This window comes from Fukomys damarensis, unplaced genomic scaffold (genome assembly GCF_012274545.1).
Source record: "Fukomys damarensis isolate Sample0158 unplaced genomic scaffold, DMR_v1.0_HiC HiC_scaffold_25, whole genome shotgun sequence".
NCBI classification, from domain to species: domain Eukaryota; kingdom Metazoa; phylum Chordata; class Mammalia; order Rodentia; family Bathyergidae; genus Fukomys; species Fukomys damarensis.
In genome coordinates, this window is record NW_022900937.1 from 21,017,615 (window position 1) to 21,045,238 (window position 27,624).

Below are 27,624 nucleotides of genomic sequence, written 5' to 3' on the forward strand. Positions count from 1 at the left end.
CGTAATTGCATAATATCATTAAAGGATCCTCCTAAGCACCCACCTGCATGTAGGAAGCAGGTTGATTTTACATAATATTGGTTTGGCAATTGGACTTGGGCATAAATTGTGAGGTTGAACTAGATGAGCACTCTCGAAAACTCTACAAGGGCCTCTCTGTATTCAAACTGTATTCAAAGCCAAATGTCTACATAATATTGGTTTGGCAATTGGACTTGGGCATAAATTGTGAGGTTGAACTAGATGAGCACTCCCGAAAACTCTACAAGGGCCTCTCTGTATTCAAACTGTATTCAAAGCCAAAATGTTACACACAGGCCACTCGACTGCTTCAAGAACTTTTCCCATATCTAGAAATGAACACTTTTTAGATCCAATCATGAGCCATAATTTAATCTACAGAATGGTGATATTAAAGTTTCATCATCTCAAAGAAGGAGTCAAAAATCTTCTTTGGGAAATGAAGGAAGGTAGTGGTGACCAGATGCAAAATAAATGTAATCAGTATTTATAAAGATTAGAAAATTAGGCATAAGAGGCTGGGCATGGTGGCGCACGCCTGTAATCCCAGCACTCGGGAGGCTGAGGCAGGAGGATCGCTGTGAGTTCGAGACCAGCCTGAGCTACATAGTGAGTTCCAGGTCAGTCTCAACTACATAGTGAGACCTTGTCTCAAAAAATAAACAAAACAACAAATAAACAAAGAAAATTAGGCACGAGGGGGAAATTCATCTCACTAGGAATTTACAGGTAGCAAGTAAAAGAAGCTTAGAGATGGAAAGGGATTATCAGGAAGCTTCTCTTCTTCAATCAACAGCTTCCCCTATCAGTTTTGACAGGCATCATTGACGTTGTCAAAGTTTATGTAATATATTATGCACAGTTTCAAGCACCCTGATACTTGAGGTTTGCTTAAATTAAACCCTATTAACAACAGCAACAACAACAACAACAACTATGGAGTCTCGACTGAAGGCAATATACTCTGAAATCTAGACTTGTGTGTTCCTGCGACTGGGACAGGACCAGGCAGAAAGAATTCGCTGGGTTACAGAATTCCAAGTCACCGGGTCACTGAATGTTAAATGGAGATTAATTCTCAAGCACTTTCCTGCTTTTACTGAGGTGCTTTGCCAAGGCGTCCCTAAGTGGAGGAGCTCGGCCACAGCCCTGTGTCCGTCCTTCCATGACCTTCGAGGGACTCCTGTCTCCATTCCCCGCAGATCCGCAATTCTTGCAGACGTGGAGCCTGCACAGGAAGGAGATGGGATCCGAGAGGCTCACCAGGCCTGCCGCTTGTCGACTCTGAATCAGGCTGTTTCCTTCCCCGCCACGGGTAAGGGACGAGCTGAACTGGGGCTCGAAACAGGAGCGCTCTTTGATATCTCCCTCCCTCGCCTCCTTGCAGAGTTCTCTCAAGGTAAGATAGACACCGGCAACGGGATACGAATTTCGCGCGGGCCGCTTTGAGGCGGGCCGAATAGAAGGACGGACCGGAAGTGGCAGTTGTCATAGCGACTGAGATGTTCAACCTCTTCCATGTCGTTTCCTTCTCCCAGTTACTCCCGTTCTGTTTTTACGAGGCCGGGAAAACAGAACGAGGAAGTGGTGACGCATTTGTCCCCCACAAATATCACCAGAAGCTATCACGACTCTGTTGGCCAGTTTGGGAGAGGACCAGACCGGAAATGGTAGTTTCTATGGTAACCCCCGAGCAGGTTGCCAGGGAGATGACCCCTTTTGGTCTCTGAATCTCTGCTGTAGCTTCACCTCGAAGACATATCTAACATCCCGGCCTGTCTCCTGCCATGATTCCAGGGAAATACCGCTCTGTTTCTGGCCGAGCTGCAAACAGCGTAGGTTGAGCTTTCCTGTTTTCTTTTTCTTCCCTTTGGTGTTGTCCTTTGTGACTGGTGTCTTTGTCTTAGGTGATGGGTTGTATTTTTGGAAACAGGTCTATTCAAACTGTTGTCTGACCTAGGCTTGAGGTTCGTGGGCGGAACCGAGGCACTTGGGGTGTATTTAATTTTGTACGTGGGTATTCAGTCTTGACAAGGATCTGGGCTTCCCAGAAGGTGGAGCTGGTCTTCTGTGAAAGGCCCAGGATTATTTAAATTCCTTTTATTCGTTAGTCATTTCCTTTTTCGTTTTTTCTTTTTTCTTAATTGAGAAAATTATTATTAGGTATTCCTACAAGCTTCACCTGTCGCATTGATTTATGTATTTAGACCTGAAACAGCAAGTGTCAAAAGCCTGAGGTAGCAAGTGGAGGGTTAAAGTGGTGCTGACATTTTGAAAAAAATGAATGAAACGTTTTAATTCTTAGGTGTGATTATATTGATTTCAGCGAATCCTCAGAACATGATAATTTACCAGAATCAAGTAAAGAGAGGCAGGCTGTTGCATCCTAATTTTTTGTTATATGGTTATCTGCATCATGGGGGGATATATCTGTCTATGTACATCAGCTGAGAGCAAATTTTATGGTTTCTCTTTACATTTCAGATGAACTGTGGGCTTCATCTGGTCATTCAAACATCATCGCTTCCTGAAAAAAACAAGGTAAGATTTAAGCATATTGGTATTTAAATTCAAAATAAACTGTTACAAATTCTACACGAATAACATGATTTAAAGAGCAGATTCTGAATTGGAAACAGTACACTTACTTTGGTCTCCAGTGTAAAGATGATTTTTATTTTCTGACTACATAAAACCAAAATTAGCCCTCTTTAAAAAACAGTGCCATTTCATTGATTGCAAGACATAAGGTTTTTGGCATTTAAATATTTTTGAAATGAAGATCCTTCTGAGAATTGGTGGCATGTCAAAATTTGAGTGGTCTTACTATTGATAGCATCTTAGAACAGATAAAATATAGTGATTTGGGAGAGGATAATTACACATTTTGTTTAAAAGCAGGGAAGAAAACTAGGTTAGCAGTGGAAAGATTTTAGGTTTAATGTTATTTAGAGTGTCTTCATAATGTTATGGATATGAGATTCTTTTTTCCCCATGGTGTCTCTGGCATTTCCAGAATTCTTGGCTTTTTATTTGTTTTTGAGATTTTTGAGATAAATGCTTTTCTTCTCCTCTTGTCTCAGTTCAGCACTCAGACATACTCACCAAACATGCACAACTATGTCTCAAGACACAACACAGTTTCCTCCTTTGGCAAAACTGGACACCTCCAACCATCATTATTCATTTATTTATGAAAAAGTTGTCAAATATGTCTCTGGAGGAATCTTAAAGTAAAGAGCAGAGTTTACAGATGAAAGCATGGGCCAAGTAAGAAGAGTGATGAATGGAAGGACTATTGGTCAAGCAGGTAGTAGATGGTTACACTGTATGTAAATGTGTAAAAAGTAGATACTTGGAATGCAGACAGCTTGATCATTTCCAGTCAACATCACTTGGCTAGGTTAATTGAAAAGTATTTCTTATTATAACTAGTCATAATAGATTCCCCGCCAAACGTGTCCTAATTTTCATTGACAAATCCTATTTCTACCACTGTAATATTTCTAGGAAAGTGTTTCATCCAAATCCTATCCAACCCTATCCTACTTTCTTTCTTCTGGGCTTCTTTTCTGGGAAAATACTGTTACCTCATACAAATCATAAGAGTATAATGCAAATGCTCATGTTGTGTTTAAATTATGAATGAATAAGAGGCATAATGATTCTTTGAAGATATGTGTTTAAGGGTTTTTTAATGGCTAATCATAAGTGATTGTTTGGCTTTGTTTTTCTCAGTCCTATCAGATAATTATTTAAAATCAATTTAGTGAGAGCCCTTCTTAGAAGACTTAAGTATCCAATTTAATATGTTGTAGTTATAATTGGATATTTAATGGAATTCTAATGATCAAAACATAGAGATTTTTTCCCAACTTGATTTCATTTTTATGTGTTGAGCAAGTGACTGAGCAAATAATTTTTTTAAATCATTGTATTTGTGACGATGTAGAGAGACTGATTGGAAGTGTCTTACAGTGACATGTGCTTTCATCTGATCTCATTAAATTGACTTTGATTTTATGTGTGATAAAATGCTCATGAAATTTTTCCAGTTTAAGCCATTGTAATGTATACAGCTCAGTGGCATTTTATACATTCACAATGTTGGACAACCATCATCTCTATCTAGGCACTCCAAACAGAATGTCACATCCTTTAAGCAGTTGTTCCCTATCCTCCTCTTGTCCAAATACCAGGAGACCACAGATTTGCTTCCTGTCCCTATGGGTACCTATTGAAGACACTTTATATAAACAGAGTTTTAGGACATGTGGTCCTTTATGTTTGGCTTCTTTTACTCAGCATGATGTTTTCAAGATTCATACATAATGTGGTATGTTATCAATTACTATCTATTGTAATTATTACATTATTTACTACTAAATCATTCTCTATATTTTTTAAATAATATTTTTCAGGTTGAATTCAAACTTAATAGAGATACATCATCATTTCCTGGTAGACTCTTACAACATGACCTTGAAAGAAACTACTCAAGTAGGCAAGGTATTATCAGTGAGTAGACATCAGACATAATTCATCCTATCTGAATATTAATTGTTAAATAATATGAAATTATTAAATCCAAATAAATGAATTAAAAGTGATGGTTTGGTATTTGTGTAAGTCAGAAATGCTTTAATATGTATGATATTATTTCTTATACAGAAAAGGCTGTTGTTATTTTTGTTGGAGAGCTGGTTACACTAGAGAATGGGAAAATGATATTCCAAGTATTATATTAGAACTAGAAAAAGGGCTAATTAGTGAGACAGAGTGTGGGAACGCAAATATTTGGGAAGTAAGGAAACAGTGGAAATAGAAAGTCAGGAATAGAAAAGAAAGTCTTTTTCCTTTACTATCACATATGATTCCATGTATTTTATATCAAAGGCCTTAAACATTAGTGTGTATCACTTCGGACTTTTGTTAAGAATGCAAATTCTTAGTGGTCTCCCTCCATCTTCCCCGTTCTGACTTTGTAGGGCTGGAATGGGATTTAGAAATGTTCATTTCAATAATGACACAAGTAGTTTCATAGATGTAGTTTGTGAACCACTCTTTGAAAAACACTGCCTAATAGGAGGTGGTTGTATTTCTGAAATCTATTTCTTTAAATCAAGGAAAAATTCCTTTAAGCACATTTGAACCTTGGTCATTCACTATCTGTGATATGCTAGTGTTACACACAGCAGAATTCTTATATACAGCATTGCCTCTACTTCCTAGGAGTCTGTGTAATAGGGGTGATACATTGTACATCTCCTCACTGTGTGAACAAGAAGTGCTTTTGAAGATTGATTAGTGCTGTCTTTTTGTTTTGTATTTCTGGGCCTTCCTCTTGAGTCTATCTTTTCTCTTTCTATATCTTCCTTTTTTTTCCCTTTATCTTACACTTTTATGCTGGTCAGTTGCTAGCCTTGACACTGACCTAACCACAGCTCCATAGTGCAGGAAGCACTGTCTTGCCTTCTTTGGTTTAGTTCAGTATGTATTTATAGGGTGTGTGCTATGTGTCCAGCACTGTTTGAGGGCATGGAGGTGTAGATGTAAACAAGGAAATTCCCAACTAGGGATTATTTTTCAATGTTTTCATTGTGAATTTTCTTCACAATTTAAATAATAGACTTAATTTTTCTCTTCTACATTCTGAATTAGACTTAAAGACTTTCCTCTAGTTTTTCTTAAGTTAGAGTAGGGAGTTGTTATATAGATTTGTGGCTGGTTGGCTAGGTAAATTTATTTAACTGGATAAGTATTTCTAGGTATTTGCTAATGAGGAAATAATGTGGATGTATTGATTTTGTGAACCTGAGATGAATAAAGTTCTATCTGTCAGTAATGACCACACAAGACAAATTAAAAATAAATTTAGAGAAGAATAAAACTGTTTGTTTTTTCCTTGAAAGGTTTTATTAAAAAATCTCTGACAAGGTATTCACTTGCTGTGTTCCAAATGTGTACGTGGCAGTATGCCTTCTCCACAACTCGAGCAGTGTCTTACAAAGAAGACCACACAATTTACAATTTAACTTCATTTTTGTACTCAGTATTCTACATCCAAGGGCAAAACACTTTGGAAAAAGTTTAAGTAGTCTGGGAACTTCTAGCTAATAACCTGCACTCTGATACTTAACCATTATAGTTAATGTCATAGCTTTCAAAATTAAACATATCACAACCCATCCACATAAATTAACCATTTGTACTCTCAGTCAAAAGTAAAGAAATCTGATCTTTTATGTAAGCTTTTTAGTCTAAAACTTGGTATGTGATTTCTTTTCCTTTTTTTTGGTACCGGGGATTGAACTCAGGTCCTTGTGCTTGTGAGGCAGGTGGCGGAACCACTGAGCTAAACCCCTGGCCCTTGTATGTGATTTCTTTTCCTTTTTTTTGGTACCGGGGATTGAACTCAGGTCCTTGTGCTTGTGAGGCAGGTGGCGGAACCACTGAGCTAAACCCCTGGCCCTTGTATGTGATTTCTTTTAGGCTTTTTTGGATTTTGTTAAAAGTTAACCCCTGTATTCCTGAAATTTTGTAAGAGCAAATTATTCCAGGAAATACTATACAATAAAATCTCAATTACCCTAATTTTAATTGATTAAATTCCCTAATTAAGAATTTTAAAATACATGTGTAGAGGGGAAGAGGCAATGCTTGGCTCCTAAGATTATGGTAAAGCACTAGAAAATCTAGTATCAGGATTTTGCTCACCAAAACAATCTCCAAGATAAGGCTGAGTCCCACACATATATGACAATGCACTGACAATACCATACATCCACCTACTTATTTGACTATCTACACACTGACGTATCCACTCATCCATCTACCCATGTATCTAGACTTCAATGCAGTGAACATTCTTAACAATACAGACCAGTGAGCCTCTTAACAGCCTTGAGATCCTACCTACAAAATAAATCATGTAGCATTTTATACTAAAATGTAAGAATTCTGATTTTCTTTTTAATAACACACCAAATAAACCCTAGTAAACTAGAAAAACAATTAATTTGTCTACTTGGTTACCTACTGAATTTAGATTCTACCAAGAATATAAGGAATGTAAAATGAGGTCCATCTCTCAAGAAGCTTATAAATTTAATTGGGAAGACAAGGGCTATGTGTCTGGTAAGTTAAACAGTGATATAAGAAATAAACAATAACAGAGGAAATGTTTCAAAGTAAAATTTGGAAGCATAGTGGTGTAGTTCATATGTGTGTCTTAATTAACCAACGTATAAGTGGTCGTTTTAGCTAAAGATTCTCCTGGTCCCCAGTCAGAGGGTCTCACGTGTAGATTTTAAGTCCTTTTTATCTCATCATTTTTGTCTCTTGCTATTTACTGAAAGGTTTATATCACACTGAGAGTAAGCTCATCATGCTGGTAGTAATTATGACTTCTGCACATAATAGGAACTGAAAAGCAAGGATAAAATGCCTTTCATTACTGGGTGTAAACACAACTATTCTTTGATTTCAGCCTCTATGTTCCAAGTCTTCTTAAATTTAAGCTTACCTTGTAAATTGAGGATTGGCTTGAAATTTTAACAAAACAATTTTAAAAACTTTATGTAATGAGAGAAATTGAGGTTGTCTATTGTTTTGAACTTTCCCTTTATCACCTTTAGCTTTATCATCTTTAGCTGACCTTTAATTGTTTAATGCTTATACTGTAGTTAATCCTTGGGATTTTGTTTGTCTGTTTTTAACCACCTGATTTTCACTCAAAATCTATTTAATGAATAATGGTTTCTAGTTATCCTGCTAGCAAGTGGTCATGTCATAAGATGACTTTATTGGTGAACATGGTGTCCATTCTGAATGCTTATACTCAGGAACATCATTGTTATTTATCTTGATATTCCATGCTGTTCACAAAAGCAAAATATAAGTACTGGTTGTATCATTCAAGAAGCTAGGTGTGAGATACTTTGGTTTAAACCTTGAAGACCCGAAGAAGCTAGCAAATATCATTGCTTTTTACTTTTTAATCTGATCTGTGTAGAACTTGATTTTAAGTTGTTAGCATATCATCTGATGGCCTGTTCCAGAGTATGTTCGCTTCTAGATTTTGTTTTCCTCTTTTCAGCATATTGTTTAGTTTACGTGGCAGAATTCTCTAGTAGCCTCATGTTCTATTTTACTGCTTAGTTCTCCCTTCAAGTACTTTCATATTAATTGCTGCTTTCAGTAGATTTTTCTCTTTATAGAAGGAAGTGGAAGATTTCATCTAATATTCAAACTGTCACTTTTGACCTGTTATGCAAATCTCACCTCATTTCTGGATCTTCTCACCATTTCTTCTTGATCTTTCTACATTCTTTTAGTAACTTAGAGTATATTTTAATATCTATGTCTTCCCTAACTCATCTGTAACTATTTTCATTAAGAAGGTAAATTCTCATACTGTACTTTTATGCAAATACCTTATTCTTTTTTATTCTGCATTTTGTACATGTCGTTCTTTTTAATTAATTTCATAGATGTTTGCCAACTAGATCCAAAGCTCCTCACTGTCAAGGATATCATGTACTCAAGAGCCTATAAACCCCATCAGGGGTTTACATAGACTGTGGAGTACACATATAATATATTTATTGGCAGCCATTTTGCAGTATTTCTACAAATAGTATCTAGAAAAAGTGATGATGTGAGGTTTACATCTGCTATCCAAAACGACTTTCTGTGTATTTCCTATAGAAAAGTCGTGTATTATGTAACTTTGTGATAAACTTTTTGATATTTTGAAGGAGATGGAAGAGTAATAAGCCCTTTGCCTCGTAATAAATCATCATGCATCTCATCTACAACAAACCTGACAGAACTATGTGGGCTGGAAATGAAAACTGCCACAAGCTCCTTATCAGCATTTGGAGATTCTTCCATTCAGACACCTTCCAAGGCCAGAATCCGGCAGGGCTGTCATAGTGCTGGCCCAAATATATCTGGTAATGAGGGACTATCTATCATCTCAGTTAAAAGAGCTAAAGCTGACTGTTAGGGTTATCAAGGGATGAAGGGAGCACTAGAGTAGGTATATCTAACAGTTGGTAAGGCAAGGGAAAAATTTGGCATACAAAGAATACATAGTTTAGGTTTGAGGAGGAAAGGAACAGCCCCGAATTTAGTAATTAATTTCTAATATAGAAAGCTCTGGAAACTTGTTGAGAAAGATATTCGTAGGTGCCAGTGTTGTCCAGATATAAGTTGACTTTGTAGTTTCAAGATTTAAAACATTTGTCTTAATCAAGTAATTTGTATATCTTTTTCAATAGGTGATCATATTAATTTGGTGAGCTCATCAATGCCATCATTTCCTGTTCTTCAACGCTCTTCTGAAGAGAAAATACTTTACTCAGACAGGTTGACTCTAGAAAGGTGAGGACAATTTCCTTTCTTTTGTAGACTATGTAACTACAAGAATTGAAAGATGTGAGTTTTCCCTCCTTCCTTCCTCCTATTTCTCAGCTACCTAGTTCGCTGGCTTAAATATAATCGCTTCTACCATTGTTTTGTTTGTCCTTTGAGAAGTATGGTGAGGGATTTTATATTTATATGTAAAGGGACTTGAATATATCACAAAAGAGTAGTTATAGCTATTTTATTTTATTAGTCCATTCTTGCAGTATATATAGTTTACCTTTACCTCAGGGGGTAGTAGGTACATGGACTTAACATCTCTTCTTTTTCATCTTTTTCCCTTCCCTCCCTCCTCCATCTTTAGACACATAAGAATCACGTCCACTGTGTGTAGTTGGTGTAGGAACATTACACATCCTGTTCTTCCCATGTCCCCTTCCCCTCCCCCCACCCCCTTTCCATTTGCAAAGATCTAGCTTCCTGTTTCTCCACATCTGCTTTTCGTTTTGCTCTGTACTTCATTTATACTTTGGATTTCTCATATGAGAGAAACCATAGTATAGCCATTTTAAAATATGATTGTGTTAGCTTTGCTGCAGGTTACTGTAACAAAATACCTGAGACAAATAGCTTAAAGGGAGGACATATGTATTTCAGCTCACAGCTTTGAAGATTTAGTCCATCATCATTTGGTTCCATTGCTTTTGGCCCCATGGCAAGGTAGCACATTGTGGTAGGAGTGCGTGGTAGTGCCAGCTATCACCTTCTGCAGGCCAAAAAGCAAAAGAGAGAGAAAGAAGAAGAAGGGGAGGGAGGGGTCTTAGTGTCCCGTTCAAGGGCATATTCCCAAAGACCTAAGATCTTCCACTAAGGCCCTACTGCCTATGGACTCCACCACCTCTCAATAGCACCTTACAGTGGGGATCAAGCTGTAACACATGGCCTCTGAGGGGACACTTATCCATACCACAGTAGTGCCATTGTGAGGAAACCTTTACAATGTGGTCCTCACGTGAGCTCCTTGGCCCATCCAGTCTAGGTCCCTGTTGCTTCCCTGGCCTCTTCACTTCCTGTACACTATTCCTCTCAGTCTGCCCCAGCCACTCCTGCCTCCTGGCTGTTCCTGAGTACACCACCCGTGCCTACACCCCAGGGTTTTTGTACTTACTGCTCTCTCTCCCAGGGGTGTGGGTCCTCTGCCCACATCTCTGCAGGCTGAACCCCTCACCCCTTCAGGTCTTTACTTGGGTTCCATCATCTCAGGGATGACTATCTGGCCTCCAAAAGTATGTCTCCTTCCAACCTGACATTCTTCAGCCCCCTTCTCTGCTTTATTCTTCTTCTTAGCATTTACCATCCTCTGACATATTAAATATTTGCTTACATTTGTTATGTGTCTCCTCCTGCTAGACCCTACGTTCCACGAATACTGGGAGTTTTGTTCAATTCTGTATCATTGGCACCTAGAACACAGAATAAGTACACAGAAATGGTACAGAATGGGCTCTTGATTTTAAAAAAATTGTGAATGAATGACTATATTTAGGGCTTATTCCTCAACTTTATATCTAAGAAGTTATCCATAACACAATGGTGGATGAAGCATCCCACCCCCGGCCTGGTGGTGTAACTAGCAGAAAAAACACTTCTATACATAGCTGTGGCTTAACATTGCACACCCAACAATGAGTTGTAACAGACCATCTGTGTAGTTAAGAAAAAGCTCTCGGAGGTCTGATATGATGTTTTGTAGGCAAAATTATACTTAAGAGCAGTACTGCAGGATTGATGAGTTAGGGGATTCTAAATTGTAGCTTGGGGTGACTCTGGCTGTTGTGAAGATGGTCCTTGGCTGCATGGATCTCGGGATGGGACACAAACATTGGTGTGGTGTAGACTTGCTCATCAAGAAAGCCAGGAGACTGACTTCAGAAGCTGGTATGAAAGAGCTGCACCACAAAGATGCAATAAGCTTAGGCACAGTTTGATCAGGATGTGCAGTCAAGAAAGTTAGGTGAGCCAGTGGCATGGGAATAATTTAGGAATCTCTGAGTACTAGTGGCTAACAGCATTGATTTCTGCCCCACTGTGTGCCTTCTTAGCCAGTACGATAGAGGTCAAGAGTAGATGCTAATTGAGAAGAAAGGCTTGGAAGAGCTAGGTCTTGGTGGTTCTGGAATTAGGGTGTCCTGGAGTACCAGGAATGCAACCTGTCAGCACCGTGGAGGAATCACAGAAGCAAAATGTCAGTAATGGGGTAGAGACGTACCAACCAAGGGTCTTTTAGTCATAGCAAGCTTCCCTGGAGGACACTGGGTCATTGCTTATGATGTGTGTTTGCTTGCTTCTTTTGGTAGGGTGACAGGAATTCACAGGTTTAAGGGGTAGGCCTTGGAGTTGGGACTTAGGCTTGTGTTTAGAATCCAAGGAAATGGCTTTATTTCAAGCTGTGGCAGTTTGTATGAGGTGGTGGTGGTAGAAGTTATTTATTTTCCTATGTTAGTGGTAACTGATGCAAGAATTGGATGAATAGAAGTTGGTGGATATCTGTAAGTTTAACTATGAGAAACAGAAAGACTAAATAGGAAAAAGGAAGCAATTTAAGATTTTCCTAAGCTGATCATAAAGATAAATTTTAAACTAGAATGCTGATAATTAAGTTATTTTTAATTTACATACCAAAAGTATCCACTATTAGAGTATAATTTTATGACTGAGGTGAATTCTAAATATTATCCAAAAAATAAATATTATCCATACATTAAAGAGATTAAACTATTGCCTTATATTTTTAATATTTATTTTAAACCAATTTCTTCAGCTGATTTTTTAAACATTGTATTTTCATCAACCATTAACATTCATTTAAGTTCTTTTGCTAATAATTTTTTTTTTGTGTGTGTGTGTTTTTTGAGACAGGGTCTCACTATGTAGCTGATACTGACCTGGAACTCACTATGTAGCTCAGGCTCGTCTTGAACTCATAGCAATCCTCCTGCCTCAGCCTCCCGAGTGCTGGGATTACAGGTGTGTGCCACCACACCTGGCATAAATTTTTTATTGTAAGGAGAATCCTGATCACTCTTACAGTTTTATTTGTGCTTATAGCACTCTGATTTCTTTCTTTAAAGCTTATATAATAACTTGATTTTTACTGAAAGAAAATATGTTCTAATAAACTTCTCTGTTATAATCATTCACACACAGAGAGATATTTTCCTTCAATAACTCTTTTGAACCTTTCAGAACAGCAGCACTCAGTACTTTCTCTCTGGCCATATTATCATACTGGTAGAAAACTTGCTTAAAGAGCCTTTATTTCATTACTTCACATGTGATGTAACTTTTGCATACAAGAGGCTTAGTATTTTAAGTATAGCTGAAAGCTTGCATTGTTAATGTTTCATTCTCTCCTGGAGCACTCTAAATACCCTAAAAGTTCAAAGTTAGTGCTGAACATGTCAACCTAAAATCTAAGCTTCTGTGGAAATGTTCTATTAGGACCACCTTACCATTATGAGCTTCAAAATGAAATTTTTCTTTACATCAAAGTGAACTATAGATAGTTGAATTTCTCGCTGTTGTGAAAATCTCATCTAAGTCATGAACCATGCTCTAAAGGAGACACTTTTATCTGGTTTCTGCTCTGATGGCTTGGTTGCCTGCCAGTCTCTTACACCAGTGCACTGATGCCAGTGCAGTTCTCTGGTTATGTGATGTGGTTCTTTTGACCATCTAAACCTCTACCACAGCAGACAGTTACATTTGAAACTTTTCTGATGTTAAGTCACTTCCATGTGATATAATTGACACTGGAGATTTATTTAATGCAATGAGGGTTAGACTTAATTTTAGTAATTCCTCTTGTCAAAGTCTATTGCTTTTTCATGTATGATTTGCAATTAAATACAGGTCACATGGTACATGGGAGTTGGAAGTGGTCCAACTTATCATTTACTTCTCACAACATGACAGCACAAAGATACTAATAATAATATTGGAAAATGAGGGAGACTGCTGAATCTGAATTATACTGACTTTAAACAATTTTTCTAGGCAAAAGCTGACTGTATGTCCTATTATTGATGGAGAAGAACACCTTCGTCTGTTGAACTTTCAACACAATTTTATAACTCGGATTCAAAATATTTCTAATCTACAGAGGTTAATATTTTTGGATTTATATGATAACCAGATTGAAGAAATTAGTGGGCTTTCTACTTTGCGATCCCTCCGTGTGCTTCTGTTGGGAAAAAACAGGTATTCTTTGAAAAGCAGTTTTTGTCTGTAGCCTAATATACATTAGAACTAATGTGGAGTCATATGGTGTTTTGATGACAACTCAGAATGGGATACCTTACTAACTAAAAGCTTTTCACAAAATAGCGAATCAGAGCTGGGTGTGGTGGTGCACACCTGGAATCCCAGCACTTGGGAGGCCAAGGCAAGAAAATTGTCATTAGTTCAAGGCCACCCTGGGCTACATAGTGAGTTCAAAACCAGTCTGAATTACATACAAAGTGAGACTAGACTCTGTCTCAAAAAAAAGAAAAAAAAACCCGCGAAAAACTCTTAGCCAATGTATGCTTAATATATAAATAGTTGCTGTATATATGTATACAGAGAGAAGTAAATTAAAATATAAAAATGAGCTATATCTTAACACCTTAGTATGTTTTTATTTATTGATAAATGTGTTGCATCCATATTTCTACTCAACTTAATCTGATTTTCAGAATCAAGAAAATCTCAAATCTGGAGAATCTAAAAAACTTAGATGTTTTGGACCTTCATGGGAATCAGGTATTGTGAAGCCCTTTTCTTTCTTTTTAGAGGAAATGTCTAGGAAATTTGTATTATAATACTTTTAAGGACCATACTTGCATTGAGATTTTTCAAGAATTATTTTACTGAGTCATTGAAGGTATTAAGCCTATACATGCAAGTTTGGGTAACAATTAGCAGTAAATCACAGATAAAACATTTGGAGTCCTTATAGTTAAGGGAGTATTTGTATGGTTTTCAAATGATCTCTTGAAGGGTTCTCAGGCACTACCTGGGATCTTCAAGTGCACCTATAAATGAATACTATGTCGTTTGATCTGTGCAGTCTATGTAGGCACTATTTACAATTCAGCATTATTTACCAACCACGATTCTGAAGAATGCTGTTCTTTGTTAGCACACCTGTGTTATGTATCTTATAAGCATGTTTGTAATATTCTGTAGTCTAAGATTAAACATTTATACTGTAGAAATTATTTCTCGTTTCTGTATTTACAAGAAGAAAAATTTAAATGAAAATTTGAGTCTGGTTTCAAAATATCTAAATCTAGTAAGCTTGTAGTATCCGTAGTATCCCAAAACAAAAACGAATAGCCAGAGTGACCTCTGATTTCTAAAGTCAAAAGATACTCAAGATGGAATGAGCTTCCTCCTTCTCCCTCCCACTTCTTTTCTCTTCTCCCTTCCTCTTCTTTGTCCCTCTGGCTCCCACCTCTTCTTCTTCTTTCTCTTCCCTTTCCTTCTTTCCTTTCCCTTTCTCGCTATTTATTCCTACTCCCATTCTCCTCCCCTCCTTTCCTCTTCCTGAAGGCTGGGGGAACGCCCATTAGCGTGGTGACGTCAGAGCACGTACAGTCCGGGAAGGACGCTAGCGGTCTAAGAACGTAGGGGCGTGAGACCACGATCAGGGGTGGGCCTTGGCCGTCAGAGGCGGGGCTCTGCCAGAGTGTGGGCAAGGCGGAGCTCAGGCTCAGTTCCGGTCAAAGCGGCAGTGGTTGAAGTGCTGAGTGGCGGCTGCTGTCAATCGCTTTTGAATCTAGTTCCAGTGCGCGCGAAAGGATGAGTTAGGGGCCGTTTGAATAGTTTCATCTGTCATGGAAAAATGGGAGACATTTGTACTGGCTGAGTTTAAAGAACTGGTTGGAGAGCTACAATTTGTTCAACTTGATAAAGATGTCTCTGATCCTTTCAGCCTAAATGAGTTACTAGATGAATTTTCAAGGAAACAAAAGAATTATGGCAAAGACTGAAGAATTTATTAACAGTGTTGTTAGAAAGCCCAGTGGATGGGTGGCAGATAGTAGAAGACCAAGATGAAGATAATACGGAAACAGAGCAAAGTCCAAAAATGAAAAACAGCCTAGAAATATTCCGTGCAATTACGTCTGTGATTCTGGCTTCTGTCTCTGCAGTAAATGAAAGTGACAGCTACGAGGCCCTGCTGGAATGTGCCGTAATACTAACTGGCATTTTGTATGCGTCGTGACTCTAAATGCAGGCTGCAGAGATCCATCCAGGCTCTGTGCCTCAGGTGGTGGGAGCAGGGCCTGCCTGCTAAGGGGGACCTGGGAAAGACAGCTTTTGTCATGCTGCTGAGAAGTCTGGAGACTGGAGCGGGTGCAGATGTGTGTTGGCTCTGGCGTGTTCATCAGGCTTCATATTCCTTTGATTAGGACTCAGAGAAGAGCAGAGAAATTAAAGATGCTGCTGCCGGAGTGCTTCATAAATGTTAGATACATCAAGAAGGAAGAGAGAAGATTTCTTAGTTCTCTCTTCAGTTGGAATATAAACTTTATTAAAATGATTCTTGAAACTATTAAAAACCAGTTACAGGGATTACAAAAATCTCTGATGGTGCACATTGCAGAAATTTATTTCAAAGTTTAGAAAAAGGCTTTAGGGAAAATACTGGAAATTTAAAAATGACTGCATCCAGGACTTGATGTACCATGGCACCCATTTTCTAAGAGGTCTCCATTGCACTCCAGTATAGGAGTTTCTGAGATACTTTCACCACCAAAAGAATGTTCAGTGGGGAGTAGAAGAGATGCTTTATAGAATTATATAAGCCCATCCTTTGGAGAGGCTTAACAGCCAGAAACGCTGCCTCGTTTTTTGCTGAGGAATTTCCTATTTTGGATCCTAACTCCCATGCTATGGCGATGGAGAGTGAAATTTACAAACAGTTTGAAGAACTGTATACCCTTTTAGAAGATCCTTGTCCAATGGTCTGATCCACAGGGATCGTTGGTGTTTGTAAAATAAACTCCAAATACTGGGAAATTATGGCCCCCACCATTCTCATTGATTCCCTGAGGAAAGTGACCAGGGAGCTGGTATTTAGTACCAGCTCAGTTGATGTGCATTGCTCTGTCTTTAAGTGCCTGCTGATAATTTTGGATAACAAACCAAGACATTGCTATTGCTATTGCCAAAACAGGTATGGCTAGCACTCAGCTGCAGTCTCCATGACAACTCCGAGAAAGCATGAGTGGCCTTTGTGGGTATGCTGTTGAAAATCAAAACTGTGCAAGCTGTGAAGTTTTGGAAAATATGCCCTATGGGGCTTATTTTGGCTCCTCTGGAAACAGTCTTAACCTGTGTCTCAGTGCCCGCTGAGCCTCATTTTCAGCTCCTTCCTGCCCATGAACCAGCTGGAGGAGGTCTGGTGTGAGCACTGTATCACGCTGATCCAGATGAACCCACTGGCTGCCTGGAGGTTCTGTCAGCATGCCCACAAGCGCACTGTCTGCACCCACATAGCAAAGCTGATCCATGTTATTTGCCGTTGCGAATGTCTGTGTCTAGAGGGCATTAAGAGAGTGTCAGGAGGACCAAGAGGAACTGGAAAAGGAGAATGTGAGCATTGTGGACAAAACACTATCTATAAATGACATTGAATCCATTTGCTAGAAATCAATGTGATTTTCTGGGAAAGCATTCATAAAAGTCTGGAGGATAATGAAGAGGCAAACTTTTATACTGGCTCTTTGTGTGTGTGTGTGTGTGTGTGTGTGTGTGTGTGTGTGTGTGTGTGTATGTGTGTGTGTGTGGTAGTGGGGATCAAACTCAGGACCTTGTACTTGCCAGCCAGGCCCAGCACCACTGAGCTATATCCCTGGCCCATTTACACTGTTAATAAGTTTGCCTCTGTGCTTCCAGAATACAGTATCTAAAAGTATTTAAGGTTGATGGCTATAAAATCCCTTTGTTCCTACCAGGGTCCACCATCCCTGTATTTAGCTGTGGTATGATCTCCACCTTAAGGAGCCAGGAGGAGGGCACTGCAGACAAGGGCTACTGCGTCTTGCTGGACTGCCTGTGCTCCTGGGGACAGGCAGGGGATGTCCTGGAGCTCATCAATGACTGGTTCCAGGGAAGCAGCCCCAGATGATCAAGGATAAGTGTAAAGTGCAGATCCAGGACACACACCCAGTGCAGCCCAAGTTGGCCTTGGTTTACATGGGGTACTTGCTGAACCATTCAAAAAGCTGAGATTGCCTGCTCTCCACAACCCAGAGGAAACTGAACCAACTTTTGAAAGCACTTGAGGTGTCAAAGACAGACCTGGAGTCCCTTCTGCAGTCACTGTTTGAGAAGACCTGGAACTTCAGCAGGGCCACCACCCTATAAGCCTTCAGCCACCACTGCTGGCTAAGTGCCCATTTTTTTTTTTTTTTGGTTCCGGGAATTGAACTTGGGTCCTTGCGCTTGCAAGGCAGGCCACCGAGCTGCTGAGCTAAATTCCTGGCCCTAAGCGCCCATTTTGAGCACAAGTTGAGCTTGAAAGGGAAAGTCCACCTGTCTGTCTTGGAAGACACTGGGTTTTGATTAGAAAGCAAGGGTTTGTCTTTTCTTCAGGACCAAGAAGAAGATCACCTGAAGCTCCATCATCCAGACCTACCTGTCTCTGTGTAAAGGTGTCATAGTTGACCTTGGAGACCCAAAGTTTCAGATACAACTTCTTCATGGGAGTCTTGTGATCATTCAAACCATGAAAAGATTTTTTTAGTGTTATTACTTTGTGGCATTCTGAAAGAGGTCACTGGAAGTTCCTTGATTCAGAAAAGAGATTCAGATGAAGAAGTTACAGTGTTGTTTGACAGAGTCCAGAAAGTGGTTCAGAATGTGTTGGAAAGCATGGCACAAGGCTTCAAGGAACAACCGGAAGAAGATACAGACTCCTTCATTCTGTAAGACCCCACTTCATGAGGTCATAACTACTGTGCAGACCTGGCATGAGGACAGCCCGGTGTACCAGAGTGTACTTTCTACTCTGATCTCTGCCTGGGGTTGAGATCAGCCACTGACTTCAGAACATTTCTGGCACAGAAGAGCTAACCCCACCAGAACATCTTTCTGACCTTCCACTATTTTCAGGATGTTTAATTGGAACAATAATAATAAAGTCTTTGAACTTGATCAGGTTATTTCTGAATGAGTTAAAGGTATATGTGACATCTAGTGAGATTGAAGACTTCATGTACCTCATTGCAGTTCTGCACATTATTTTGATAATAACAAAGGTAAACACAAAAGTTCAAAAGTGAAGGAGTTTGCAACCACTGTCCATGGAAAGCTAAAGGTGGTCATGGAGATTGCTCTGGGAAAAAATAGCCTCCAAAGATTTCTTTGTGAGTCATTGATGAGGACTTTGGGAGAACTTCTGAATTCTTGACCAAGCCCCCAGCTTTGAATATGTAAAAGTGGGAAAAGGACTCACAAAAGTGAAGTGTGTGTGTGTGTGTGTGTGTGTGTGTTTGTGTTTTCCTGGTCTTTATTGTTGACATTAGGGCAAAATGAGATGTGGACATGAGCAGAGAACTCAGAAATTGCACACAGTGACTAATAATGCAATAGCTAAAAAAAAAAAAAAAGGAAGATGATAAAGTAACCAGCGAATGTCTAGTTCTATAAACATAGCATCGGGTAATTAAAAAAACTAGAATGTTGTCTTTTGAATTTACTCCCATTTGGAAATAAAAAATTACTTCATGCACCTTATGAAATAGAACATAATTGGTTTATGGGTGTGCAAATGTTCTGAGGAATAATGTGGTGTTTAGGAAATGGCTAGCAGAATGGAAAGAGGTGGAGAGAAGGGCAGTATCTTGTGCAAAGCGAACAGTCAAGAGACTAACTATAGTTATCTTTCAGAGAAGGGATGATGGCATGAATGTAGTGGCAGTAGGGATCTTATAAGGGGTAGACTGAATAAATATTTAAAAGCAGAAGCACCAAGATTTAGCAATTGATATTGAGTAGTAGAGAGTACAGTGGAATTGGGGAGATTGACTCTCATTTCTGGTCTAAATTTTGGGTTGTTGTAATCAGAATTTGTTCTCTTCAGGATGCTTCAAGGAAACCAGATGTGCTTCAAAAGACTCCCCTCTCACAGTGTCTCTTTCTAAGGGGCAACCTGGCCTTCCTGTGGTTACTTATCTGAAAGCAAACAGTTGTCCTTTCTATATGGCTAGGTAGAAAGCTCATCTTTATTCAGGCAGTGCACCCTGGGTTGCTCTAGAACATTCAGCTTCCCTAGATATATTAAGGTGTATTCCCTGCTGTCTATATTGGGTCTCTCTCATTGGTGTGGCTCATAATTGGGCTTTCCGTACCAACATTCTTATCATCTTTTCTTCTTGCCATGAGATACATTGAACAATCAAAAATGCTTTTACCTTATATTATCCTTTGCCTGAAGCTTCTATAATCTTCTCTATGCTTGTGACTTTGTGGCTGTGATGAATAAATGACTTTATTCCATCAGAGTTGTTGTGGCCTATCAGATTACAAATCATGAAGCTAGACGATATCCCTAATAATTTTTAAAAAATTATAGATTAATATCTATATTCAAGAATCAACTCTTCTCAGAGTTTCCAAATTAGAAAGTATTCAAAACATGAAGGCATCCTAATTAGTGAGTCCTGTGGAATTGGAGAAGGACAGTTTTCTAAAAGAAATTTCCAGGACTATTAGAAGGGAGAAGATATACTGTTCGGCTTTGATTCACTATAACAAAGGTACCTGACTCGGAGTACTTAGAGGTAAAGAGAGATTTTATTTCGGCTCACAGTTCTGGAGGTTCATCTCCAAGATCAGGAGACCCCATTTGTTTGAACCTCTGACAAAGGCCACACATTATGGTAGGAACACATGTTGGAGAGAATACTCACATCTCAAATCAAGAAGCAGAGTCCGGGAGGATGGGCGAAGTCCACTAGTCCTCTTTGGGTCACACCCCCAATGACCTAAAGACTTCTCTCTAGGCCCCACCTCTTATGGTCCACATCACCTCCTAGGACCTGGAGCCTGGAGACTCAGGCTTTATATATGGACCTTTGGGGGCCACTTATCCAAACGATAGCATCAGGTCAGACAGTTGTGCGCCGTCATGCTATATAACTTTCCTGAGCTCAGGAGAGTTTTATTTTATATAAACATTGCTTCTCTTCCATTTATGTTTGTTATATTTATATTATTTGTTTTTTATATTCCCATCCTATCTTTTATTCTTCCTGTCTCCATTTTTCCTTAGTAGTTTGGGGAAATTTCTCAAGCTTGTGCTGACATTACTGATTTCTTTTTCTACGGTGCCTATTTTGCAATTTTATTAATTCCATACATGTCAAATTATATCACTTGTGTAATTTTGAAATGTTGTGCTCCATGTCTTATTGTATAGTTCCATCATTTGTAAATATTCTAACCTTGTTCCTTCTTTTGCAATTTTTGTATTTTATTTCATTTGTATATAAATTAGATAAACCAATCTTAGAACAAATTTAAACACAACTGAAGGTTACCTTTACGTATTATTGAATCTGTAATTCACATAAATGTGTTTCTTCTTGAATCTGGAAGGAATCTAGATGATGTTTCTTGCATATGAGACTGGGTCAAAATAACAACGTAGAAACTAGATTATACATTTAAAAAGCTGTTCTTTTAGTTAAATGTGCTTTAAAGTGTTAGGAAAAATTTGAAATACTATCATCACAATACAAAGAGATTAATTTCTAAAATGATTGCGAAATTCATTTTCTTAATATTCAGAAGAAAAGTACTCTTCATGTGCATGACTCATTGTTACTTAAATTCACAATATGAGTGTTAAGAAATTATAAGGACCCTACTTTATGCCATGCAGAAACTCACCCTGTTGTGCTATGCTTGCTGTACTATAATAATGAGGCCTGAAATGATCCTGAACACTCGCTTCCTTGTGGGGAGCTCAAATGCCTGCATTCAGTGCTGATGCTCATTTGCAGATTCCATAATTCAAGTCCTCTTGTTCCAAACAGTGTCCTCCATATGGCCCCCAAATAAGCAGTATTCATCTCCTCGTTTAAGCATTTCTACTCATTCACCCTCACTTTCCACTGGGGATCCTAATCCTTTGAATTTTTCTGTTCAGACTGGACTGCTTTCAGGATCCTGCAGTGTAACCAGAGTCAGCAAGGAGAATTTGGTTTCATTCTTCTCCTTGCCCTTTCTCTCAGAGGGCAGGCTTGCTTTGTCACACATGGTGGGTTCATGCTTTGGGCTTCCAGTGAGTTTGGTTTTGGCAGGTAGTCTGCAGCCTTCGTAACCCCTCACAGTGTTGGGCACTTAGAGCTTTTCCAAATAATGGCCTTACTAATTTTTTTTTCAGAGAATGTAATTTGTTTACTGTTGTTTCTCCAATACTCAAGTAAATGTCAGGTATACAATATGAGTACTGAGTAAATATCAGAGATTGAATAAATTGATGGAAATGTGATTCATATCATAGAAACTTATGATTTCCCAAATGAAGTCAAAATTATAATAAAACCCACTAGTAAAATGATTACATAATTTTGACCACACAGATTTTTTTTGAGGAATGCAGAAAACTAATGTCAGAGTTTTCAGTTACCTTTTCTTAAGCCAAATCTACTTTTTCATTCCTTTCTCTAGGTCAAATATCCATTCTATATTTGCCAATTTATACCAATTTTAATACTATTGTTTACCTATTGTTAGTTAATTTTCTGCTGAGACAAAATTCCAGCATCCAAAGTTAGAGGGGCAAAGTTTTTTTTTTTTTTTTTTTGGCTTATGGTTCTTAGAGGTTTCAGCCAATAATCGGCTGGCTCCCAGGCGGGATGGCAGGAGGGCAGCAGTTCATGGTGGCAGCAAAACTGAGAGTTTAACAGTGTCTTCTTGCCCTTTTATTTTATTCAGACTGCTTAGGACAGGTAGCACTCACACCCTTAACCTTTAATCCTAGTGCTCGCGGGCTAGCATTGCACCATAAATCAATCGCACCCTCTAGATTCAGGCACCTCCCAAATAGCCCCACCTCATTCGAATGAGGCTTTGCTGGGACATCTAAACACAAGCTGTAACATTTCACACTTGACCCCCCAAAGATTCATGCATATCCCTTTGAGCAAAAGGCATTTAGAACATCTCTAAAAGTTACCAAAGTCCTTACAGTTTCAGGACTGATGAAAAGCTCAAGTCTAAAGTCTCCTCTGAAATTTAAGGCAAACTCTTACCTGCAAGCCCCTGTACAGATGAAAGTTAAACACTTCCAACATTCAGTGTCACAAGATAGGCATTTGGATTCCTAAAGTTACAAATGGGGATACAAAGGAGTGGGATAAAAGCAAGTCCAAAATCCAGCAGAGCAAATATTAAATCCCAAAGTTCCACTTCTAGTATTCCCAGCAGTCTGTGTTAAGTAGTGAACACAGGGCTTGGGTGGCTCCGCCTGAAGCACTTCTGGTTGTGGTAGCTCCCATGGCATCTCTCTTGGGCCAGCTTGATCTTTCCTTGCAGTTTTTCTCAGACAATCCCTGGCCCTGGCTTCTTCAAACGTCTGGGATCTCCACTGCACCTTCAGCTTCACACACTGCCCTGTCAGGGGCACCCAGCGTGGCCTGCCAGGCTTTCTTCTGAAATCTGGTGAAAGCCTTGCAAACCCTACAACTCTTGCATTTTGCATGCACCTAAAATCAATTCCATGTGGTTGACACCCATATTTGCTGCCAGTGGAGCAGTAGCCATGCTTCCTTCTCTCTTGGCTGTAGGGGTCAAGTGCCTGGATCACTGAGAATGCTGAACTCATATCTCGAGGAACAAATTCTCTAGGCTGCCACCATTCTTGAAGATGGTCCTCTGAGGCTTCTCAAAGCAAAGAGTTTCTCTTTTGCAATTTGGAGGCTGCAAAGGGTGGAGTTCTGCTGCTTCTTATGATGCCCTCAGGCCATCTTTTCTATTTTGTTCCTTCTTAGCAATCAAGATCTCCTCTGCTCTATCTTTGCAGTCCACTGATTTATAAGACCTTCGTTTCTAGCCAAACTCAAACATTTTAAATAATTCTGCTTAGCTCTTTGCTCTTGATTTCAACATAGATCTGGTTAAAAGCCCCCAGTAGTAGCCATGCCAGGGCTTCAACATTAGACTGCCTTGAAATTTCTTCTGCAAGATTAATTAGTCTGCTAATGCCCTTAATCTCAGTCTTACGCAGTCTCTGGACATGAGTAAAATGCATACCAACTTTCTGCGAAGGCATTAACACACATGTCTGGAGTCCAGCAGCCAGTGCTGTTCTTCATCTCTGAAGAAATCTTCTGAGCCTTGTCTTTACCAGCTTTCTGGTCTTCTGAGCTCTGACCAGAATCTTCCATATAGAACAGCCTAAGGTATTCCAGCTCTACTTCTATTCTTCCCCTTCCCAAAAGCCAGCCCCAAAGGCTCTTGAGCCACATGGCCAGGTATGTCACAGCAACATCCCCACTTCATTGGTACCAAATTTATGTGTAACACTTTTTTTTCTTGTTGCTGAGACAAAATACCTGTCACCCAAAGTTAAAGCGGGGAGAGACTTATTTGGCTTAGGTTCATAGAGACTTCAGTCCATAATCAGCTGTTCCAAGGAAGGGTGGCAGAGGGGCAGCAGTCCATGGTGACAGCGGATTTCCTGATTTTTTGATGAAATTAATGTCAAATGTTTACTATAGACAAATTGTAAACTGTGATTTATAGTTAATTTTAACAAACTAAGTGACTTCATATTATCCACAACAATAGGAAATTGGAAATAGATTTTAAATGTTTTCATATAAGCTTGTCACTAAATCCAATGACTTATTTTTAGTTTTTAAAATAATAGGTATATGTGAGGTATGCTAATCACCCTCCCCTATTTTTTTAACAGATTGCCAAAATTGAAAATGTCAATCATTTGTGTGATTTGAGAGTGTTAAATCTTGCCAGGAACCTTTTAAGTCATGTTGATAATCTTAATGGGCTGGATTCACTCACTGAACTTAACCTGCGACACAATCAAATCACTTTTGTGGTGAGTACTGAATGGAATCAATGTGTACTTTCTGGTTTTAAGGAAATGATACAAACGTTATGGTATTGCTTTGTACAAAGTCAGAATCTAGGGTTATTTAGTTGTTTTCTGAATTTAAACTGTGAATATAATAACTAAGTTTTGTAATATGTTGCTTTGGGGAGTATTATTAATATGTTTTGCATCTTTAAGAATAAATCTAATAGAAATAAAATAAAAATGTTATCACTAAATGAAACAGGTAGTTTCAATGAATACTGAATTCTATTCTGCTTTGTAGTGGATATAGAATTTGAAAGAAAGTTATTGGTGAAAATAATCTGTTGCACCAAGAAGAAAAAGGCACAAAAAGGAGAAGCTGAGGTTTGTGAAGATACATGTTATCACATCCTTGGTATATTTTAGAGAGGAAACTTGGTTTATCAGCAAGAGTACTGCTTAGGGCAGCTCATGCCTAGTTCTGGACTCAGCTTCACCTGTAATTTGTTATGCAACTCAAGTAAATCACTTTAACTCTCTGGATCTTTGTTGATATTTTTTCTAAAATAAAGGCATTGGGCTGAATGGTCTTCAGGATTTTTTTTGGTTTGTTGACTGAGAAAAGACATAAAAGTGGTAAAGAACTAGCATGTGAGCAGGAAGAAAAGAGTTAGATCGCAGAGACAAAACTCCTGACAGGACCCTCTGAATCTTAGGCAACCTTGAATTACATTTATATTATTGCTAGAGCTCTTCAACTAAACAGGGGCTAATGCTGAGGTATTTGTATTTGCATATGTATGGAGAACTCTAAAAATAAAGCTGATCAGCTCTATTTGTATGATACAGGCCAAGATGACTTCTAGTTATAAAAACATTAGCTGTTCTTTTACCAGATTTCCTTTGTTAAAGCCTATAACAAAGTGGCATTAGTCTGTCTCTGGTATCATTTAAGCACTTTTAAAGGTACAGTCTAACTCAACTCTTTCAAAACACTGAATTCCTTAGGAAAGCAGTAAGTGTGATATCGGTAGCACACTTGAAAAGGTGGGAGAACCTTTCTGCCTTAGCTCCAGGCCTCTTTGTGCCACCGGTTTCTTTTTGAAGTTCTCCCAGAAAATCCAAGGCTGTAAAATACTGTATCTTCTAGGATGGTAGGATAATTTCAGAACCTTCTCCAAGACATGAATTTATTGCGGAATTTCTAAATTTCCCTCCCAGATGGAATATAAATATTGGAACTATTTACTTCAACATCCAGATTGGGTTAATCTCTTGTGCTGCTAGATAACCAGAAATTTCTCAGTCAGGATACCAGATCTGGCAAGAATCTAGAAAGCTTTGGTGGACTGGGGAACAGAAATCTGTTGGCTCTAGCATATTCCTGCCTGTCTTTTGGCTTTCATTCTGCAAGTATGTAATGCATATCCAGGAAATTGCTTACTCAATTTCCCATTTAATGTCATCTGTAATCATTATTACTGCTACATCTTAGGCAGCAGTAATATCTTATGAAAAAGAAAGTTGTATTAATTTTCTTTCTTTTTTTTTTTTTGGTACCAGGGATTGAATTGCAAGGCAGGCAACAGAATCACTGAGCTAAATCCCCAGCTGTATTAATTTTCAAAGTTAAAAAAATGTTAGGGCTCGTGTATATATTTATCATAAGTATAGTACATATTAATTTTAGGGAAATATTAATATACATATAAGGATAAATAAGAAACTTCTTCCAACTTTTAAGTTTCTTTTTCAAAATCTCTTTTACTTAAAAGATCCAAAAAGACTTTTAAATCTGAACATACAATTTTGTGCATATTTTTTTTTCCAGCATCAGTTATCACACTTCTTCTTCTGACTATTTTATTCTTTTTCATGGTTTTGATTTTCTTCGATAGCTGGCAATCTTTAAATGAAGGGCCCTGTTAACGAAGGGCAGGATAAACCCACGCAGCTGAATAGGCCTTTTCTCTCTCTAAAATGACCACTAGCTTGTGTAACTTGTTGACCACAACACTAGACTTCCCTTTAGGCTAAGCAGAAGGGAAAGAGCAGGCTTACACTGGAATTGCCAAAATAAGAGAGATTTCACTTTGGGGGATAGAAGGACTCCGGTTTCTTTTGTGCCATGTGAAAGTGCCATTCCTTCCTCTGATTCTGTTGTCACAGTCATTAACATCACCTCAGGGAAATGCCCACCTTTTACCCTGCCTTCCTCTCACCCTGTGTTGGTTAGAGAACCGTCCTGAGGGTCTAGCTGGAGATTTCCCAGCCGGTGCCTGTGTGAGTGCTTGTGTATGACCAGGAGTGGGAGGGGTGAGCATTCCAGGAGTAGCTGTTGAGCTGACAGACTTCGTTACACACCTCCTTGCTGTGCATGGTTACCCACAGTCCACGCCTGCTCTCTGTATGGACGATGCTGTGCCTTTTCAGAACACTTCCACCTTCTCCTTGCAGCTTGGAGCTGAGGTCCTCTCTGCTCAGAGTCAGCTCCAGGGAGACCCCATCAGTGTTCTACCTTCCTCAGACTCATCAGAAAGGGCATCTGTCTAGGACAACTCTCTTGTTTCCACAACTTCCATGAATTTACTCATTTGGTATACGTATATTGCTTCATCCATAGAATCTAGGAAGGATGTGAAACAAATGCTTGACCTACTTCTGCCTCAAACAGAAACTTCCTCTGATATTACTGATGTGGGAAGGTTTTTTGTTTGTTTCTTTGACAGTCTGTTTCCTGGAAATTTCCTAAATGTCAAGCTAAATATCTTTTTAATTTGTGGTTTTGCCCTTTTTAAAATCTGTGAAATATTCCCGACATTCCCTAAAGAACAGGAAGTAATCTTTTCAACACTTGTATATCCATCAAACAACTTAATAAATAAAAACCCTTCAAATACAGTTGAGGCCTTTCATGTAACCCCTCCTCCATTACCTTTCTTCCCTTCTTTGCAGAGGTACCACAATTCTGAATTGGTTGTTGTTTATTCTCATATATATATATGCATATCTATTTTTGTTTTCTGCTTTATGTAGTAATTATGTGCTTTTAAATGTTCTATAAATGTTATCATACTGCCCATAACTTCTGTAAGTTACTTCTATTAACATTATGTTTTAAGATTTTTCCATGT

The 27,624-nt window shown here is 38.7% G+C and overlaps 1 protein-coding gene and 1 pseudogene across 4 annotated transcripts in view; both read left to right on the plus strand.

Annotated features, from left to right (window-relative positions):
- Window positions 1-1,223: 1,223 nt before the first annotated feature.
- The window catches only part of Lrrc49 (leucine rich repeat containing 49), a 136,301-nt gene continuing 109,900 nt past the window's right edge, over window positions 1,224-27,624 (plus strand). The window contains exons 1-9 of one of the 4 annotated variants that reach the window (XM_033756001.1): window positions 1,224-1,420; window positions 1,765-1,856; window positions 2,506-2,562; window positions 4,443-4,539; window positions 8,781-8,978; window positions 9,306-9,408; window positions 13,447-13,650; window positions 14,127-14,193; window positions 24,368-24,511. In XM_033756001.1, coding sequence (XP_033611892.1) covers window positions 1,809-1,856; window positions 2,506-2,562; window positions 4,443-4,539; window positions 8,781-8,978; window positions 9,306-9,408; window positions 13,447-13,650; window positions 14,127-14,193; window positions 24,368-24,511 — 918 coding nt within the window. In that variant the 5' untranslated portion in view covers window positions 1,224-1,420; window positions 1,765-1,808. Of the gene's footprint in view, window positions 1,421-1,559; window positions 1,857-2,505; window positions 2,563-4,442; window positions 4,540-8,780; window positions 8,979-9,305; window positions 9,409-13,446; window positions 13,651-14,126; window positions 14,194-24,367; window positions 24,512-27,624 lie in introns of those variants that run through there. The other 3 variants (XM_033756002.1, XM_019208033.2, XM_019208035.2) reach the window with 3 other exon arrangements.
- On the plus strand, window positions 15,045-18,974 carry LOC104864672 (annotated as a pseudogene).